Raw genomic sequence first — 18,362 nt, 5'->3', positions numbered from 1 at the left:
AAAATAAAATAAATAAATAAGATATCATAAGTACTTCATAGGTATGGAGACAATAAAGAAGCATCCCACAGAGGGCATTCTTACACTAGAGTTTCGTAATACAATTCACAGAACTAGCCTCAAAAGTAGTTGCAAAGGTAAATTGTGACATCATTTAGAGAAGTACTAACTACATTTTTCGTTGTTTTTTATTCCTCGATGTACTTGCAACCATCGGTGTCATCACTACACTCCCTAGAGTGCGTGGTAGCATTGGGCTTTCACCAGTATTTGTAATTGTATTTGAAATACCTAATGAATAGCTAGTGTTCGGCCTTATTAGGGAAGGAGAGTCCATTCGTAGAGCACTAAACCGAACAGGTGATCTGCTTCTCCTCTTTTGACTACTTCTGTTCTGTACAGATTTTCCTCCACTGGTACTAATCCTGTCTAGTTTTATTTCAACAGGCTGTCTAACCCTCTCAGCAGCAAGTTCTAAAGATTTCTTTTTTCTACGCCTCTTATCTCTGGATCGATCTCTCATCTTTTTTGATTTAGTGGGACTTTTATTGAAGGCTTGATCAGCAGTTTGGGACTGAGAGTGGGGTAATGCATACTGATGGCTTGAGATCTGGTTCTTCTGAGTATCAAGATCCTGATGTTCGTATATAACCTGCAAAATTTGAAATTAAACAGTAAGAAATTGTTGATAAGAAATGTACATAGGAACAGAGAACACACTTGACATACAAATACAAACCTGCAGAATTTTTTGTTTAGCGGATTTACGTTGCTTAAGGGTCAGATGCCTTAGCTCATGTGCTATGTGTTTTCCAAATACTTCCAATTCATCTTCAGTTTTCTCTGACAAGTTCGTGGAGAAAATAATTGGAGATGGTGGTGATCTCTCATCTTTTTTCTGTGGATGATAAAATTCAAAGAAATGTAATACACATCAAATAAAGCCAACCTTCAGATTTCTCATTACTGCAAAAATGTAATTATCAGTCAGATAGAGATAAAATTATTTAAATACTGTCTGTCAGGGGCACAATACAACAGTATGCAGGTTCGCCTACTCACTCAAAACGTAGGGCACCATTGACCCCTAACGTATGCAAACCCGCAAACTGGTTGAGTAGTAGCCCAGCCAAGCGGTAAAGTACGTTACAATCACCCTAATGCCTCAAAACTATGTACTTACCATGGCTTTGTGATGCAAATACAGATGAAACTTGTTTTCACTACGTCTTCACCAGAAAATAACTATACCGAGCAATACGAACAGTGTGTAACCCGACTTAGAAGTTACAGATACAATATGAGATGTGGACTGCACCAAAATGTTACAGCTAGAGTACCAAAAGATAGGTATTACCTAGCTCAGACCATCACTGTATGATCAAGAATGCTTCAATTGGCGAATGTGCTCAAATATAGAATATTGATGAAAGCTAAGTAAGCTTGAACATGTAGGTATTGACAAAAACTTCCAACATACTTCTCCAGCACTTCGTGTTTTTTTTTTTTTTTCAAATATACCTATTGACCATGGTAGTGTTTTTTGACATACAGTCAGTTCCCATTAGTGCAACTGAGACCACGGGTCAAAGACATTATAACGGGGAACCTTCGTATCTGATCTGATAGCATTAATAAGCAAATTAATGACATAGGACTGCGGAAAAAATCGTTTTAACACGGAAATCGTTGTATCCGGGGGTCGTACTAATGAGGATTGACTCTATGTCTTAACTTAACAGAGAAATGTGTGTCACAACAGGTCTTTCATTGAATTTGAACATGAAGAAGTGCAAGTTAGATTGCAAAACAGAGAACATGTACTATCCACACAGACTGCATTAACACGTTGAGTGCGGCGGGGGTAGGCAATCCTATGTTATTGGAACCCATGGTGTGGGTCACGCCGCACTCGACGTGTTAATATGATTACTGTTCACACTTAAGTGAAATTGACAAATAAAATTCTGTGTTCTAAAGTCACTTTAAGCAGTAATAGATTTTAAATAGATGGGGTGATCACTTTACTGAAACATCTGATACTCTGTATTGTCACAAAGCCACGTTTGAGTACATAGGAGAGGAAAGAGAAGATACTTTGTAAAAGTAAATAAACAAGTGAACGTCTGACACAAAAATCACACTCTCTCTCTCTCTCTCTCTCTCTCTCTGATATATGCAGCCGCAAAGCTGAGACCAACTCAACTTAGGAAAATTGTCTTCAGAGTTTAAACCAGAACCAAAAGAATTTGATGAATGTGAGACATAATTGAATATTTTAAGAAATACAATGAGAACTAACTTCTCAAAGATCAATTTTCTAATTAACCTAAGACAGCTGAGCTTTAAACAGGTTTCTTACACATGCGTAAGCACACTACTTGGGTATGTGAATTGCACAAGTATAGTTAAGTTTATATTTCTTACCTGCGGATCTCTAACAACCTTGGAAGCTGGTTTTAGAGTTTCCTGCTCTTGACGTATCGTCTCAGATATTTTTATTATGCGAGGAGCTGGTTTTGGTTCTTGAGTATCAGTCTATAAGGTGTTTAAAAGGTTTTAATAGACTCAAATCATGAGATCATAAAATGAAATCTCCCACTGTGATCAGATATTTACCTTTGAAGGAGAAGAACTCTTTGGGGGGACAACTTCTTTTAGTGGCACAGAAGAATTAAGTGCAGTCTTGTCCACTGCTGCCTTAGCATGATCTGTCTGGTCTTCCTGTATTCCAGGTTCAGGGACCCTTACCTCTGTGCTACTTGGAGCAGGCAGCTTTCTTTCAATATTTGAGGTTTTCAAAGCAGAGCCAGATGATTCCTCAGTATCACCCCACATATCTACAAATTTAAATTTGATTTGATTTACAGCAACAGCATACATTGAAATTTAAGAAATGTGTTTATCAATGGAAGCAGGTGTTTGGAGATTACTCCTCAGAGTCAAACAAAAAACTACGAAGTACAGTATCAGTACATACCAACTTCAACATCAGCTTTAATGTTGATGAAGTCTTCATCATCTTCCTCTTCATTTCCCTTTGATTCTGATGACTTCTTTTCTTGTGTGGTGATAGTGTTAGATTTTGGTGGTTGGACATTAATTTGGACTTGATCATTTGATAGATCTAAAATAGAGAATTAATGTTAGAGAAAATTTCATGTGCTCATTAAAAAGCATAATTACAACAGATAGTAACCTTTAGCAAATAGGTCAACTGGCTCTGACTTAATAGGTCTTTCTTTTGGAGGTCTCTGCTTGAGACCACTAGTATTGTCATCCAATTCTTTTTCTGTGGTTTTAACTTTCTCTGACGTCTTCTCATCTTTATCCGATTTTTCTTTATCTTTCTCCTTCTTCAGCTTTTTCCGTTTCTCTTTTTTGTTGTCTTCAGATGATGGCCTCTTCTTGTCTATGGCCTTTTTAATCTCTAAAATTATACATAAAATTTAGGAGAGTACAAGCAACATCAGGAGGGTGGATCAGGAGGGTAAGTGAAGATTTCATTCTGTGAGCACTTTAGGATCTTACCTGTACTATTTACAGTAACTTGTTGCAGTTTACTAAGAACTGTGTGCAGCCAGTTGGTAAATGTTGAAGTACTATCACCAAGAAAAAGCTGCAAATCTTCCTCCATTTGCTGCCGGGATCGTTTGTTTGCAACCATGACCATAATGTAGTCTGGCAGCTCATCATCTACAAAAACAGGAGAGGAGTAGACTGTGATTTGTAATTTTGACACAAACACTACCTCCATTTATCAAAAAAGGAGTTAACTACTTACCAACATATGCACCCAGCTCCATCAGTTTAGCTTTGATTGCAGACTGTAAAAAACATGTTAAAGCTTAACTTAAGCACTCAACCAAAATTTTCACAGAAAACAGAAATTTTACTATAAAAGTGGCCACAGGTATATGTTTCCTGCTTCTCCGTTGCAAGAAATTTTATTTGGTTAACTGAATTTAAAAAAAAACAAAAAGCATAAAAAAATTAGACAATACTTACTCTTATTTTATTGCTAACTTCTCCGCGAATACCGTCCATATTTATCAGCTAACTCAAAGAAACAGTTTGTGACAATTAGGTTATAAATAATATTGTGGCGAGCCAATAAAAAACGCACAGCTCATTTCTAGAGCTGCGACCGAGCTTGTGATGATTTCAAAAATAACAAACAATACACAAGAACGATTAATTTGAATTCTGAACGACCACAACTCCAAAGATCATTCGGTTACCCTAAAAGGGTTGGACAAAACGACAAAACTGGAACTGGACTTCTCTAGCTGGCTAGACTCTTGACGACCTATAGAAGCGAGACGACGTCAGTCGGCAGTCCTCAACAACTCGAGTGCCCGTGCTGCCATCTGCAGTTACTTTCTCCTGCTTTCTCTTGCTCAGACCAATCAGATGACATGCTGATATTTTCCCTTTCGAGTCCTGAGTCCACGCTCCTCTGTGGAGTGAAGCCTAGGATCAGGCATCTCTTGTGTGTACAAATTTTGCCTGTTATATGTGTTATCGTTTGTTATGTTGAAGTTGAAATTCTGCAATTCTTTGGTAAGATATGACTCTTTCACATGTTTTCAATTCGTGATCAGATTTTGTTGAAGGTTAGTAGCTTAGAGTAAACAATATGCCGTTTGCTTCCTAATTAATGGATTGTCGTCTGCACTAGTGTGACAGTGAGAGAAAAGGCGTTTGGCTTTCTTTCTTAATTTTACTTTTACGGATTGCATTATTACCATGTATTGCGCCAATCATGTACTACATTTGAAATTATTTTGCCTGTGTTATTGACTTAGTTTTCCAAATATGATACGATGTGTGCCTTTTTAACCCAAATGCTGGATATTAAGGCTCACATTATTGTCTTTTTGATCTAGTTTTGAATTTTAAATGTACCCAAAGAAGGAGGAACCGTTGCCAGTAAACTGCTACTATAATGTATCTATACTGTCTGACTCTCTATGACACATTCTCTTTTTTGATGTAAATTAAACTAATTAGAAACATCAAAAGTCTACATTTTATAAATGGTTTTGTTATGATTTTTGAGATATGAACTGCAGATTAGCATTCTTCTTTATTTGTTAACACAAATAGTAGCTCTTACAGTTTCAATCTTATTATTTTCAGATTCACCTATCACAGTTCATCAAAACATGGCTGTAATGTAGAAAACTTTTAAGTTGAGGGTACCCAAGGGGTGCCAAAGGCATGGGGAGTGCCCTGAGCAATCTGTTCAGTAGCAATGGCCTTTTGGTATCAAATCACCGAGGTATATCTGACCTCTCTAAAGACCACGTCAGACAGCTGTTTGAAGTCTTGAGGGCAAATCCTCGAATTAATATTCAAAGATTGGAAGGATTTCTTCAAGGGATACCTAAGGTGAATGTCAACTTTCACAGCTCATATTAATTAATGTGTCACCCTACAAAGTTGTTTGGATTATTTTATGATAATTCTTTTTGCAGTGTGATAACATTTTGCTAGCTCATAATGGTGAGGGATACAACCTTTTACAAAAGTGTGTTGGCATCAATAATGTTGAACTAGTACGGTGGATCTGTTCAAGAAATCCAGATTTGAATCGCGGAGCCTGTTCCTTTCCACTTCATATTGCTTGTCTGAAAGGGTAAGATATGTGATAAGTGGTTCCTATTCAAACAAGTAGCAGCCAAGCAATCGCACTTGCTACTGGCTGAACTAAAATACACCCAGTTGTTGATGATCATAAAATTTGAATACTCGCCTCAGTAAAAAATATTTGGCTTGTATGCACGAGGAAGTAATATAAATTAACTCAGATACAATTTCAACAGGCATGAACAAATTGTTGAGTTGCTCTTGAAACATGGGGCAAGAGTTGATGTTGAAGCACGCATGTGCTGGCCTGGTCCGCACAATCAAAACTGTGAAGAGCGTGGGAAGTACAGTAAGTTTACAAATACCAGACTATTATTACTTCAATAAACAGCGTTTGTACTTTTCAACTTGAAAACTCATGACCTTTATTAATTTATCATTTTGCTTGAATTGTTGAATCTAGCTACTTCACATGGAGACCCTATTCCATCAGAGAGAACTAGTGACAAACTCCAGAATGCTATTTGTTATGCAATTGATGGAGACCAGGTAATGTACTGTTTTATTGGTATGGTATGTAATGACATTACAATATTTCAAGTTTACCTTATTTCTCAACTCTTGATTACAGGTAGCAATACTAGAATTACTTACTCAAAATGGTGATGAACATTGGTTTCCATGGCAAGCCAAACGACCATTGCTACATATTGCCTGTGATCGAGGTGCATGGAACTGTTGTAAATATTTAGTAGAAGAGAGGCCTGAGGAAGTTAATTTATGCTTTGATGAATATTATCCTATTCATCAGGCTGTCCTGCATGATGTACGCTTTCTGGAACTGCTCATTTCGTAAGTACTCATCCCTACCCTACTAATCTAGCTCTTTGACTTAAACCATCAGACGCAAAAGATTTTGATTTTTTTTTTTTTTATTTAAAATGAAACAGATGTGGTGCACAGACCACTGTTCGCACAGCAACTCAGCAAATGACTGTTTTACATATTCTTTACCTTATTGGGCGTAAGTCTGCACAAGATACAATGGCAACAACACGCCTTCTGCTAGATAATGGTATGAGAGAAAGTATCAATGAAGCAGATTCCCTAGGTAATACTCCTCTTCATGGTCTAATTGTTAGGTATGCCTTAGAAGAAGCTCGTTATGGATATGACCATGACAACACTCCATGGAATAAATGGGATGTATTGCATTTGGTAAGTTTCTCTTAAATGGGCCTAGAAAAGTTGATAATCATGTTTTCTTAATTTTAACTTTTTTAATTGTAATTCTTGTTTCTCATCGAAGGTTCGTTTCTTGCTTCAAAATGGTGCTAGACCCTCTATAAACCAGCAAGGTAATTCAGCCCTTGCATGTGTGTTACGGCATGTTCGTGATTGGGAATTTCGATATGAGTTGTTAAACATGCTTCTACAAGAAGGTGGCAATCCAAATTTTGTTGGGCGTGATGGTTCTGTTCCTTTGATGGTTTGTCTTGTGCCACTCATAAATAAAGATCCATTACATCATTTTACTCATAACATGAAGGTAAATTTACTTTTTACATTTTGCATGTTCTTAATTAAGTGAGAAAACTTGACTAACAGAAAAATACATTTTAGGTCTGTTATTTGAACTGTGTAAGAATTTTGTGTAAGCATGGTGCAAGCCCTAACTGTTCTTCGCGGTCCAACTTAACCCCCTTACATGTGCTCATGTTTACTGCCAGTGAAAGTATTGCCCTTTCACGTCAAGATGAAAAAGCTCAAAACTTTGAGTTTATACGTAGCTTACTGGTAAGTAAATAAAACGTAATCCTTCAGCGTTTTTGGTACAGTACACTATTGTTTATGAGAAACAATTGTAAAAATAAACCACATAACATTTTTCTTCATTTCAGGTTCTACTTTTACAAAATGGTTTGGACCCAAATGTGCGGTTTTCTCAAAAAACACCTCACATCTTGCCTGCTGTGATGGATATGGTGCCTCAGGCCCGTTCTCCAGCTGACTTGGTCCATGTTCACTCACTTACTTTGGCTCTTCTTCAGTATGGTGCAGATCCAAACATAAATGTTCCTCCACCCGACCACATAACTATTTGTCATTCTCAATCTTGTGTTTTGAAAAAAGCATCAAATCATGTAAGTTTGTATTTTTATTAGAAAATTTATCTACTATTTCATTTTATCTGTTTGTATTTAATTGATGTTCTATATCTTTATTCAGGTTTTATACTATTACATAGTTACAATATGTAGAAAAGAAGAAATAATCCTGGATCCTGCCCAAAACTTTATTGCTATCATCATGCTGTTCTATTTCTGTATGGACCATCGACCATTGTTCTCATGCTTGAAAGTTATTTTTACTGCTCTGCACTCTGGCATCATGTCAGTCAAAGGAAACCCTGCCCTTCTGAATGTGATTCGTGAACTTCATGCATCACCACGCACGTTGAAACAAATCAGTAGAGTTTCAATTTATAAAGCACTGAGGCGTTGTCCTGGAGTCCATGCCAACAAATTACCCCTACCTCCAACTTTAAAAGATTACTTACTCAATTTTGAACCTTGAAGATTTCCAAGTTACTTGTTTTAGACAAATGATATGTTTATCAGAGTCTGGTTTGTTGTTTTATTATATTCTAATTGTTATATTACTGTTATTTAATTATTTCAGTCTGACCACAGGTGCTGTTGCACCTTAATTATTGAGCTTGGAATTCTGTAAATCAAGTTGCTTTACTTTTAATGCTTGGAAAACTGGTGCTGTCATCCATCTTCAAGTGGTTGACCTTGAAGTTGACACATTATATTTCTGGAACTGTTTTCCCTTATTTGAGCAATGGTGCTGCGCTGCACCAACTATGTGACTTTGGGATGCTATTCTATATGCATTCCTATGGTAGTTTTAATCTGCAAGATCTTGCCTGATCTAACTTTGATGAGATGTGTAAATAAAGGGCAAGCATAAAGCAAAGCATTCTTCCAGTGTGTCAAATACTTAACTAGCTCTGCTGTAATTACATGGTAATTACTCAGCACAGCCCAGGAAAACTTCCTTCCAGCATGAGAAAGCACATTGTGCTCAGCATTTTATTAACCATAATTTAAATTTGTTCTGTTGCCCAGCTTCATGTTCATTTCAACATTCATACACATGATAAAAAGAGAAAAAAAAAGGGCTTGGCTCTGTTTGTGGACTACAATGGTTAAATTTATACAATTTTCCACTACCACTGGAATCTCATTAGCCTGTTAACCTGAAAATTAAGCGCTTTAAAATTGTGTTCAATTAAAAATGTTTATTGTGGGCTTTGTTGACTTTCAGGAAAGAAATTCAGCTACCAAAACAAGCAAACAGTTCTAATAAGTATTGGGATGCTTGTTAATTGTATGTGTGTCCAGGAATAAGTTATTTCAAAATAAAACCAAACAAATTTATTAGCAGTTTATTTTTTATTGGCTGTGAATAACATTTGTACCATTTTCATAAAGTAATTCTTAGCTTTCAAATTCATCCACATTCAAATCCAAACTCACAACATTAACAACTACCATTGTGCCTTAACTTATATACACAATAGATATCCTTAATTAAGAGGTAGAGCTTTACATTCTCTTTCACTCATTCAACTGACCTCTCCAATGAGCTTTCTAGGGTAAGTCTTGAATTGACAATGATTTTGTAAGAACTTCCCCAAACCATCACCAATTGGCTAGATGCTGATTTATTTAGTAGTGGACTGTAATTAATTAAATTAATTTATGCCAGAGCAACTGTGAAATTGCACTTAAGTGATAAACATGTGTTTGCACAAAAAATACAATGCCTTGACAGGTGACGATCTACAAAAATGATTTCACACTGCAGTAAATCTGAAGCTACCACTCTCATTGACAATCATTGGTTTCATGGGGTACCACCATTAACAATACTTAAGGAACTTAAGAGTTAAATTAATACAGCAAAAAGATATCTGCATCTGTGAATAAAACAGGGTGCTTGATGTCAAAAGTACAAAAACACAGATGAGGAAGTACACTTCAAAAAGAAACAAAATTGAAGATAATGAATCCTTAGTTGTGGAGAAAACGTACAATGAAGTGTAGTAATGCTCTCAGTGCTACTCAATGTTTTTTACACATACACTCAGTATTGAAACACCTAATAGAGGAAACCGATGTAGATTTGATTCCATTTCAGCACTAAAATTGCACTACCTCAACATCACCACAAGCACAATGTTGCTTAAGTTAAATAACATAAAAATACAGTGTATCTACTGTAAATCCATTCGAATTAGTGACCAATGCTACTTAAAAGCATATAATATTTATACAAAATTCTGCATAATCATAGGCATTGTCTACAAAATAAAAAAAAATCATTAGCTAAATAATGATCGTTTGATTGCAATACTAAGAGAACCAAAGTAAAGAAATGTTGAAGTTTAACGTCCATTGAGTGTCATGTCACCCATGTAACCCATGCCTCTAGATTGGCCAGCATACTGGTTGTTGTACACTGAGGAGTTGCGGTCCATGAAGGAAGAATCGTAGCGTCCACTAGACATCATTCCACTGGAGTAATTACCAGTGGAAGCAGTCTGGCTACTGAGCTGACCTCCCTGACCTCCTTGTCCACCTCTGCTGTAATTGTCAGATCTGTAGTCATCGTTGCCTCTGAAGTTCTGCTGGCCAAATGACGAAGCAGCTCCATAGTTGGAAACTGTGTTCCTGTCCCTCATGTAGTCGTTTCTTGAATCAGTGCGCAGATCCCTCATGTCAGAGTTGTAAGATCGTATGTCAGCGCCCAAGTCATTCCTTGTGAGGCTTCTCACATCTCCTCTGGTATCGACAGCCAATCCAGACCTGATGTCAGATCGTGTATCCATTGATACATCACCACCTCTGAAGTTACTGTAGTCATTGCGATTCTCTCGTACTGTGTCAGCTGGCATCTCCCTGTAATAGCCTGATCGGAAGTTAGAGTCCCCTCTGTTGTCCATGCCCATGTCAATATTACGAATGTCACGGAGATCTCGAATATCAGAACGGTAATCGTCCCTCATGTTACCTCTGAAATCACCTCGTAAATCAGATGTTTGGTTTAGGTTATCATTCCTCATGTTACCACCAAAGTTACCAGCTGATCTTTGGCCATAGTTTCCAAAATTTCCAACAGCATTACTTGCATTGTTGACATCCCCAACATTAGCAAAAGCATGGCTGCCAAAGTTTCCTGGTCCTTCAAATGGCATCTTCTGGAAGCCTAATTTAAGTGGCTGTGCATTGGGTGCGAATTTGTTCTGTTGGTTATCACCTTGTACACCAAAACGGGGATTAGGCCTTCCACTCATAGGTGGCTTGTTAACTGGCATATTTGGTTTGTTCAGGGGCATAGGCTTTTTCGGTCCAGCAGCTGCACCTACTCCACTAGGTCCACCAAGAGGTCCTTTACGATTGGCTTGAAGCACATCCTTCTTCATCGGTCCTTGTTTGGGTGGAATTACTGTTGGACCAGGGGCATTCATATTGCCAGGAACAACATTGTAAGTAACTTTTGTAACCGGACCTTGATTGAAAACAGGTTTGTTGGCGAAGTTGAGAGGTCTGTTACCAACACCTTGATGCCCAAAGTTACGTGGTCCACCAACTGCATTATTGTGAGGAAATTTGCGCACATTTTGAGTGGCATTGGTAGCAGGGCCAGGCTTGTTGACAGGTGCCTTGGCTGGTGCAGGCTTTGAAGCTCCTTGTTCCTTGACCAAGCCTTTCTTCTTCATATCAATTACAGCAGCCTTGTGATCAGCTAAATTCATGTGAGAAGAAAACTGCTGGTCTTGGTTGCACCCAAAATTGCAAGCATTGCAGGAGTACAGCCACTTCTTTTGGGATTCCGCCGGGGTAGAGTCCTGTTTACCATTGAGAGTTGCAGCAGTTGATGTTGCAGCAGCGGTGCCAGTGGCAGGAGTAGTAGCAACTTTTTTCACAGTTGTTGGGTTTGAGAGAGAACGCTTATGGCGTTTGCTAGTCAGGTGTTGCTCATATTGCCTCTTTCCAACAATAGTGATGTTGCAAACTTTGCATTCAAATGGTTCTTTATCAGTTTTTCTGTTTGCAACATTAGTTTTATGAAGCTGACTATCAGTGTGGTCATTGAGATCAGTAACAGTATTGAAAAACAGCTTGCAAATGTCACAATAAGCTTTCCCTTGAGCCTTCGTAACATTCATCAGATGTCTCTTCCCGTTCATGTGTAGATCATAGTCTTGCTGTTTTGCCATTGATGCATTGCAAACATCACAACGGAACTTATCAGAAGAATTCTGTCCTGTTTGATTCTTCATTCGCTTGGCTGATGGAGTGGAATCCAGAGCTTGGTCACCAGCACGTTTCTGGGCCTGGTTAGCAGTAGAGGACTTATCATTGTTTGAACCATCAGTCTTTGAGTTGGAATGGCTAATTTTGGACTTGTGAGCTTCGCTATTCATGTGCTCCTGGTAGTTAGTGAATGAGCAATTACAAACTTTGCAATTGAGTTCTATGACTCCAGAATCAACCTTGGCTTTGAAAGGAGTTCCAGCAGTTTTAACAGGAGATGCAACTTCCTTTTTAGCAGGAGATGTAGAACCTTCAGATGGAGCAGAGGCGACTGCATCAGACTGTTTGTCCTCTGAGTTAGAGGTAGTTTCTTCTAACAGTTTAGTCTCATCTTGAAGAGACACCTCATTTTCAGAAGGTACAGCAGTGGACTCACTCTCATCAACCAAAGCACTATGGGTCGAAGAATCAACTGCAGCACCTACCTCACCCTGGATGTCTCCTTCTTTCTCGAACACAGTCTCCAAGTTTGCCTTCACAGAATCCTTGACTTCCTCAGACTGAGGGGGGGCATCATCCTTCTGAGGGGTTGCAGCAGATCGAGACCTCCTACACAGAAAACATTAAATTAATAACCAAAATTTACTTAATAAAATTAAAATAGTAAGTTTAAAATAGAGTTAGTTAGATAAAAAAAATAAAAACAGCATACCTTGTCTGACGCATCTTCAGATTTTGTGAAATTAAGAACGCTTGGATGAGGCCACCTTAAACTTATGGCGCTTGCTTTCAGTGTGCTCCTTGAATGATTTCTCCGAGTTCACAGTAGTATTACAAGGATGGCAATAGAACTGACCTATAAAATTACAAAAACATTGAAGCAAAAAACAATTACAAAAATGAAAACGCAATAAACTTTAGATTTGACACCCTACTGGATCCCTATCATACAGTGATAAATAAATTTACAACAATGCAATAATTTGGATGTTTAGGACATGTGAACTGTGAGCAGGTCTTACTGATAATAAGGAAAGACACCTGGAAGTGTCAAATTGCAGTTCGAAGAACAGAATGAGATGGCATAACAACATGAGAGAGCTACTAGATGATCAAACGGAACCCTAACCTCACAAGTAACGATCGCGCGTCCCTGAACTAGGAAGGAGCTCTGAAATCAGAGCACTTGTGAAAATCACAGGGGTAAATGCACGTAAAACATAAATCTCTACAAAAGTAACAGAAAAACTTCAGAGGTAGAGCACCTTAACACGAAAACAATTTAGGCCACTCAGGCTTCCGATGGCATTGGCGGCAAAGCCTAGCGATAAAATAACCCAAGCAAAGAAGAGCGCATCACAAAACGGTTCAGCTTTCCAGAACGGCGAACATAACGCTCGTCTTCTACCTACGATCAAATGCACAGAAGAGAAATATCCGGCGGGGCTTGGATTAACAAAATTTAAGAATAACTTACACGGCTGAACTATGCGTCAAGACGGCAGTTTGATGCCACGAACGAACGAACCGAAGCTTCCCCAAACCCGATTGAACCCGATTCGTGCTCGTGCAGCTTCGTCGTCTTCGGCGACACGAACAGCACAGCTTAGCCAACTGCCACACGTGAAAACCCAGAACAACCGTTCGAGGGATGCGAGCTCTACGGGGAGCATCAAGAACTACACATGCCCACTCACGAAGGAAAGGACGAAAGCGCCATGGAGCACGGGGTATAGAAACGAAACAAAAAGGGACGGGAAGGGGGGGGGGAGCATAACTTTGAAACTCACATCAAGCAATTGTGTTAAAGAATTGTAACTGAAAAGAAGCAAATAAAGCATAGGTAAATGCACAAAGGCACCCGGGCAAGGCAGATGGCAAATGCATGCTCTGAAATTAAAATAGCATCTAATTTTAGATGACTTCACTTACCAGAAGGAGTTCGGTATATGGATAAGTCACTTGAAACAGCACCGCGAAGTCTCTGGCCTCCTTCATTGTGACCAATAACACTGGCAAGAATTGATTCAGTGGGTTCCACTGAAATTAGATTTAAAAAATTGACGAAAATTAATGAGTAATGTTTAACTGAAAGATACAAATGATTTTTTTTTTTCATACCACTACAGTATTTTTTCAGTCATGTTCTATTTTACCTGGAGGAGGAATGACGGATACATCAGTTTTTATCCCAGCTCTTGCTGCATTTACAAGAGCTTTTCTATGTTTGGCACCAGCATAGTGAGAATCGAGGTGCTCTTGGGATGTTGTGCTTATCTGGCAAAGATCACAGTAAAATCTGTTGGAAAAAAATTCTATTATATGTGCTTGGCCTTCCTTCATCAAAATATTACAAAGAGAGGATCTACAGGAAATAAAACTGAAACAAAATTTAATGTCTAAAGATGTAAGAGGGTATAATAGACATACTTGCAGTTTAAAGGTGGCACCTTCATGGGAGGTGTTGAAGACAGCAAGGGAACATCTGCACTTATTTCCACCTCAGCAGTAGATTCAGTCTGTTTACCAGACGCATCTTTAAGGAATGCTTCCCCTATTGCAAAACGACCAGTTGGATCAATAGGAATCTCCACTTTTTTCTTTCTGTAACACCAATAAATTCATAGCTTTAAATTTTTTATGAATGTCTATGTTGTAGTTCCATCCAGGCTGTGCACTGATAAAGTTTAGGTCTGACATAAGAGCCAATTAATACAAACGATTTGGCTGTGCTGTATCCTAGTTTTAAAGCTTTTTGATGAGGTTTTCCCATTTTATGCTGTTCCCCATGCTTGACTGATGTGAATGCAACATCACAAATTCTACAGTATAGGTCCTCAGGATTAACATCAACCTATGAGAAAAATCCACCAACATAAATAATAGCTAGGTCATAAGGCTAGCAAAACTTTGGAGTTGGAGTAGCACATACTGAGGTAGTTTCCACTTTAGGTCTCTTTGGCAAAGGTTGTCCAGTCTCTTCACTCCACTTTTGAAGCCAGAGACGAACTTTCTTCTCGTGGGGCTTCCCTGAATAGTGATGTTTTGCTTGTACAGTTGAGCTAGACTAAATGAAAAATGATGATTGCATAAATATGTAAATAAAGAGGTGCAGAGAAAAGTAAGTAGATAAATACCAGCACTTCACAAAGCTTGCAATGCAATGCTTCAAACATGTCTGTCAATTCCCGAGGCAATTTTGGATCCTTTGGGTTGACTTTGTGATCCTTATCTGGGAAGATAATGAAATGCTTCTTTAAAAACAACAAAAACAGGAACAACTATTTAAGAAAGCAGAAAATCAAATGATAAAGCATCAGCAACTTACAGGTTGTTGGTGCATGTGAAAATTTAGGGCCAGCGGAATTGTTTGTTGTTTCTAATCCAGTGCTACACTCTGCAGGTGCTCCTAAATTAGTCTCATCAGGTTGGTCCCCACCTTAAAAAAGTGGTAATAAAGTAAAAAATAACTACAATATAATTAGGAATAAATAAATCTAAAAACAGAAAAACCTACCAATGAAGTTTTCACCGGGAACGCCTGGTGGGTGAAGCTGTTCAAACACTCCAACAGGTCCTGTAAGATTCCAGCTCCTATAAGATTCCTGAATAAAATTTTTACGAAACATGAGCAAGAGCAAGATATTACTTACGCTCAGTACTTGGTGTTAGCCACGGTCCCTGAAGGCCTCCAGGAGCATTTCTTTGGGAGGACCACAGTGGTGGTGGAGGTCGGCTTCTGTATGGATGGTGTTTTTGAGGTTTCTGATTACTATACCTCATGACAGGGGCAAATGGAGCAGTGCCATTGTTGGGGTAGTGCATGCCATGATGTGCCGACGGATTATTTGTCACTTCTGGTGGTGGAGGAGGAGGTGGCGGTGGCAAACTTAAATGGCTTGGTGGAATCATCATGATTGGCGGATTGTTTGGAAAATTCAAAGGGGTCGTATGTGATGGTGCAACAGTTTGCGAATGGTTTGAAGAGAGTGTGTTGTGATTTGTAACTTTCTCAGTTTGAGCATGATCAGTGATGGATGAATCAGGTGGCATTGAAGGAGGTGGTGGAGGTGGTGGAGCTCGCAGTAGTTCTGACACCCCAATCGGATACGAGTTCATAACTGAAACATGAAATTTCACAAAATTAAACTTTGAGATCTGCCATGCACACAGCAAGAATTTGTGTCTCAGTTTAATTAAGTTTGAGGATTCAAATTCAAAATATCTGTGAGGGTCTATATTTCCCCCCTCGACACTGGAATCATCCAATATTTGACAAACAATAGAAGTGTAACACCTTTTTATCTGTACAAACTATGCAGGTCGTGTATTTGCACTTAGATAACCTCCAAAATCTGCCCGTATGGGTTTTGCCGGTTCATCGCAAGGAAGGTTTCCTCGATATAAAGTCGAAAGGTAACAGAATATATACATTGTGAGGGTCCCCAAGGAAGTAAATCTAAATTCTCAACGACACAACAAACACTTGTCCGAGTAATTTAAAGTCCAGCCCCCAACTGTTTATTATTTTGTTTGGTGAATAATTTACGTCGTTAAGTAGAATTTCTCCATATCATTTATTTTGAGCAGGCCACGGGCGTACCTCTTTCGTAACGGAACAACAGTGACTTGCAGACAATAGGCAAAAGACAGTAAATGTCACACAAGTTTAGACTTCACCGCAGCCACGGCACAATCTCCCGTGCTCTCTGCCTCTGCTTTCTGCTTTGTTGACACACATGCATACATGCGTAATCGCTGTGGGCTGTTGCTCGTTGATTGGCCGAGCCAAGCACGTGACACTCCCATCATGCCCCATTCGCACCTGTTCCAGCACTGCACACAACTTGACACAACACGACACTACAGTGACAAATCAATGTTCTCGATTTTTCTGTTTACAGCCTACTCTTTTGTTTCTTGTTTTCTTTCTTATACCGTTGTTGGAGGTTTTCGATGATCTAACCGAAACATTAATCTCCTATCAATGACGTTTTCAGCACAAATGAAAGACGCGTTCAAATGGTGGGCATATTTCGCGCGGCTTGTATGAGAAATTCTATTTCCAGTGATTTCAAGTAGTTTTAAGTAGTTAAATAAAACATTGAAGATTCAAGGTCAGAGCGTGTCCGAAAGATCTGTTTTGTGTTGTCAGTCTGGTCTGCGGGATCGGTTGGTGTGCAGCTACACATAGTGTAGTAAACATATGTCTCTCTCGCTCCGAGCGATCGCACACCGACTTCGGACACGTTCTGACGAGATAACGATAACAGACGATAACAGAAACGGCAAGCCGGTCGAACTCACCACCCACGTTTGTTGCGAAAGGGTTGAAACTATCACTTTCTTTTCTGAGTTTGTGGCGAGCAGTACAGACCGAACTTGACAGAACTACACGCCAAGTTAAGGGCCATCACGATCGTAAGACGTTTCTTTACCATTTTGTAGTTACAAAGTCAGTTGTATGACGGAACTGTATATTTTAATGTTACCTTTCCCATTCAGATGAGTCTCACAGAAACATCAAGTTCCAAGTGTTTTGGGGGAGTACAGAAAATCTTCTCTCATGACAGGTTAGTTCTTTCACACTCAAGTTTCAGAAATTTAGTCATCTTAGTATGTCAAACTGTGACATCTTGCCTGACAAAAATAACGTGTCACGTTATGTTTTAATTTTAATCTGTCAAGATGACTCTATTTTGACCTGTGACATTACTTGATGTCATCTGCACAAATTTCTATCCCCTGAGTGTAGACATTAATTGGACTACCCCACTCTGTGCATTCACTGACATTGACATTAGTTAGACGGCCAGCTATAGCCGGCTATAACATTGTAACATTTATGATTGATTGATTGAATGGTTGCCATAGTGTTAGTGTTAGTGGAACTTTCAGAGCTACTTCATTATTGCAAATTTATATTTTATTTTCTATTTTCTGCCTGTAGTAAAGAACTGGGCTGCAAGATGAACTTTGCAATTTACCTTCCTCCGCAAGCTGAGGACGGAAAGGTTCCACTCATATTCTGGTTGTCTGGGCTAACTTGCACTGAACAGAATTTCATCACCAAAGCTGGAGCCCAGCGTGCTGCTGCTGAGCATGGTGTGGCAATTGTCTGCCCCGACACAAGCCCTCGTATGTTCTGTCAACTCTAGTGTAGCATGAAGTATCATGTCAGGTTTTAAAAAATATTTTTATGACTCCATTATTTTTCTAGGAGGATTAAACATTCCTGGAGAGGATGAAAGCTGGGATTTTGGCTCAGGAGCGGGTTTCTATGTTAATGCAGTGGTTGATCCATGGAAGAAGAACTATCGCATGTACTCATACGTTACCCAAGAACTGCCTGAACTGGTTTTTGAAAACTTCCCAGTTCTTCCTGACAAAATTTCAATCATGGGACACAGGTAAATTCATTGTCTGAAGCATATTTTTTCC

At 38.8% G+C, this 18,362-nt stretch overlaps 6 protein-coding genes across 10 annotated transcripts in view; 2 read left to right on the top strand and 4 right to left on the bottom strand.

The window, feature by feature from the left end:
• Nucleotides 1-4,280, bottom strand: part of LOC113215668 (zinc finger CCCH domain-containing protein 14) — an 8,960-nt gene extending 4,680 nt beyond the window's left edge. The window contains exons 1-7 of the mRNA XM_026435331.2: nucleotides 4,009-4,280; nucleotides 3,785-3,827; nucleotides 3,532-3,696; nucleotides 3,200-3,430; nucleotides 2,981-3,127; nucleotides 2,620-2,840; nucleotides 2,428-2,538 (exon numbers count right to left, since the gene is read on the bottom strand). Coding sequence (XP_026291116.1) covers nucleotides 2,428-2,538; nucleotides 2,620-2,840; nucleotides 2,981-3,127; nucleotides 3,200-3,430; nucleotides 3,532-3,696; nucleotides 3,785-3,827; nucleotides 4,009-4,047 — 957 coding nt within the window. The 5' untranslated portion in view covers nucleotides 4,048-4,280. The remainder of the gene's footprint in view (nucleotides 1-2,427; nucleotides 2,539-2,619; nucleotides 2,841-2,980; nucleotides 3,128-3,199; nucleotides 3,431-3,531; nucleotides 3,697-3,784; nucleotides 3,828-4,008) is intronic.
• A 32-nt stretch (nucleotides 4,281-4,312) lies between these two features.
• On the top strand, nucleotides 4,313-9,038 carry LOC113215671 (ankyrin-1). Of its 2 annotated transcripts, none has more exons than XM_026435337.2 (11): nucleotides 4,313-4,563; nucleotides 5,143-5,394; nucleotides 5,481-5,641; nucleotides 5,829-5,941; nucleotides 6,056-6,141; nucleotides 6,224-6,444; nucleotides 6,543-6,810; nucleotides 6,902-7,141; nucleotides 7,216-7,389; nucleotides 7,494-7,736; nucleotides 7,822-9,038. In XM_026435337.2, exons 2-11 carry the CDS (start codon nucleotides 5,224-5,226, stop codon nucleotides 8,167-8,169), a joined length of 2,025 nt encoding a protein of 674 aa, XP_026291122.1. In that variant the 5' UTR covers nucleotides 4,313-4,563; nucleotides 5,143-5,223; the 3' UTR covers nucleotides 8,170-9,038. The 2 variants fall into 2 exon arrangements, with proteins under 2 accessions (XP_026291122.1, XP_026291123.1); XM_026435338.2 differs by having other exon boundaries at nucleotides 4,313-4,616.
• Nucleotides 9,035-13,961, bottom strand: LOC127748586 (uncharacterized). 4 transcript variants are annotated; one of them, XM_026435334.2, is made up of 4 exons: nucleotides 13,399-13,560; nucleotides 12,634-12,777; nucleotides 12,407-12,530; nucleotides 9,035-12,001 (listed from the first exon to the last, which is right to left on the bottom strand). In XM_026435334.2, exons 2-4 carry the CDS (start codon nucleotides 12,645-12,647, stop codon nucleotides 10,049-10,051), a joined length of 2,091 nt encoding a protein of 696 aa, XP_026291119.1. In that variant the 5' UTR covers nucleotides 12,648-12,777; nucleotides 13,399-13,560; the 3' UTR covers nucleotides 9,035-10,048. The 4 variants fall into 4 exon arrangements, with proteins under 4 accessions (XP_026291119.1, XP_052123059.1, XP_026291117.1 ...); XM_052267099.1 differs by lacking the exon at nucleotides 13,399-13,560 and adding an exon at nucleotides 13,854-13,961 and having other exon boundaries at nucleotides 9,035-12,530; XM_026435332.2 differs by having other exon boundaries at nucleotides 9,035-12,530.
• LOC127749324 (zinc finger matrin-type protein 3-like) lies at nucleotides 12,665-14,377 on the bottom strand. The gene is made up of 4 exons (XM_052267071.1): nucleotides 14,352-14,377; nucleotides 14,078-14,286; nucleotides 13,854-13,961; nucleotides 12,665-12,777 (listed from the first exon to the last, which is right to left on the bottom strand). The coding sequence occupies exons 1-4, from the start codon at nucleotides 14,375-14,377 to the stop codon at nucleotides 12,665-12,667; spliced, it is 456 nt and encodes a 151-aa protein (XP_052123031.1).
• Nucleotides 14,378-14,387: 10 nt separating this feature from the next.
• Nucleotides 14,388-16,846, bottom strand: LOC113215670 (ras-associated and pleckstrin homology domains-containing protein 1). The gene is made up of 7 exons (XM_052267102.1): nucleotides 16,525-16,846; nucleotides 15,575-16,042; nucleotides 15,439-15,498; nucleotides 15,250-15,360; nucleotides 15,059-15,153; nucleotides 14,854-14,988; nucleotides 14,388-14,775 (listed from the first exon to the last, which is right to left on the bottom strand). The coding sequence occupies exons 2-7, from the start codon at nucleotides 16,038-16,040 to the stop codon at nucleotides 14,560-14,562; spliced, it is 1,083 nt and encodes a 360-aa protein (XP_052123062.1). The 5' UTR covers nucleotides 16,041-16,042; nucleotides 16,525-16,846; the 3' UTR covers nucleotides 14,388-14,559.
• A 178-nt stretch (nucleotides 16,847-17,024) lies between these two features.
• Nucleotides 17,025-18,362, top strand: part of LOC113215654 (S-formylglutathione hydrolase) — a gene marked incomplete in the record, with an annotated part of 1,998 nt that continues 660 nt past the window's right edge. Inside the window, 4 exon segments of the mRNA XM_052267103.1 lie at nucleotides 17,025-17,342; nucleotides 17,427-17,494; nucleotides 17,872-18,059; nucleotides 18,142-18,331. Coding sequence (XP_052123063.1) covers nucleotides 17,427-17,494; nucleotides 17,872-18,059; nucleotides 18,142-18,331 — 446 coding nt within the window.

Source organism: Frankliniella occidentalis, unplaced genomic scaffold, assembly GCF_000697945.3.
Source record: "Frankliniella occidentalis isolate FOCC.00 unplaced genomic scaffold, Focc_3.1 Scaffold46, whole genome shotgun sequence".
Taxonomy (NCBI): Eukaryota; Metazoa; Arthropoda; class Insecta; order Thysanoptera; family Thripidae; genus Frankliniella; species Frankliniella occidentalis.
The sequence above is the reverse complement of the archived record's forward strand: the minus strand, read 5'-3'. Positions and strand labels throughout refer to the sequence as shown.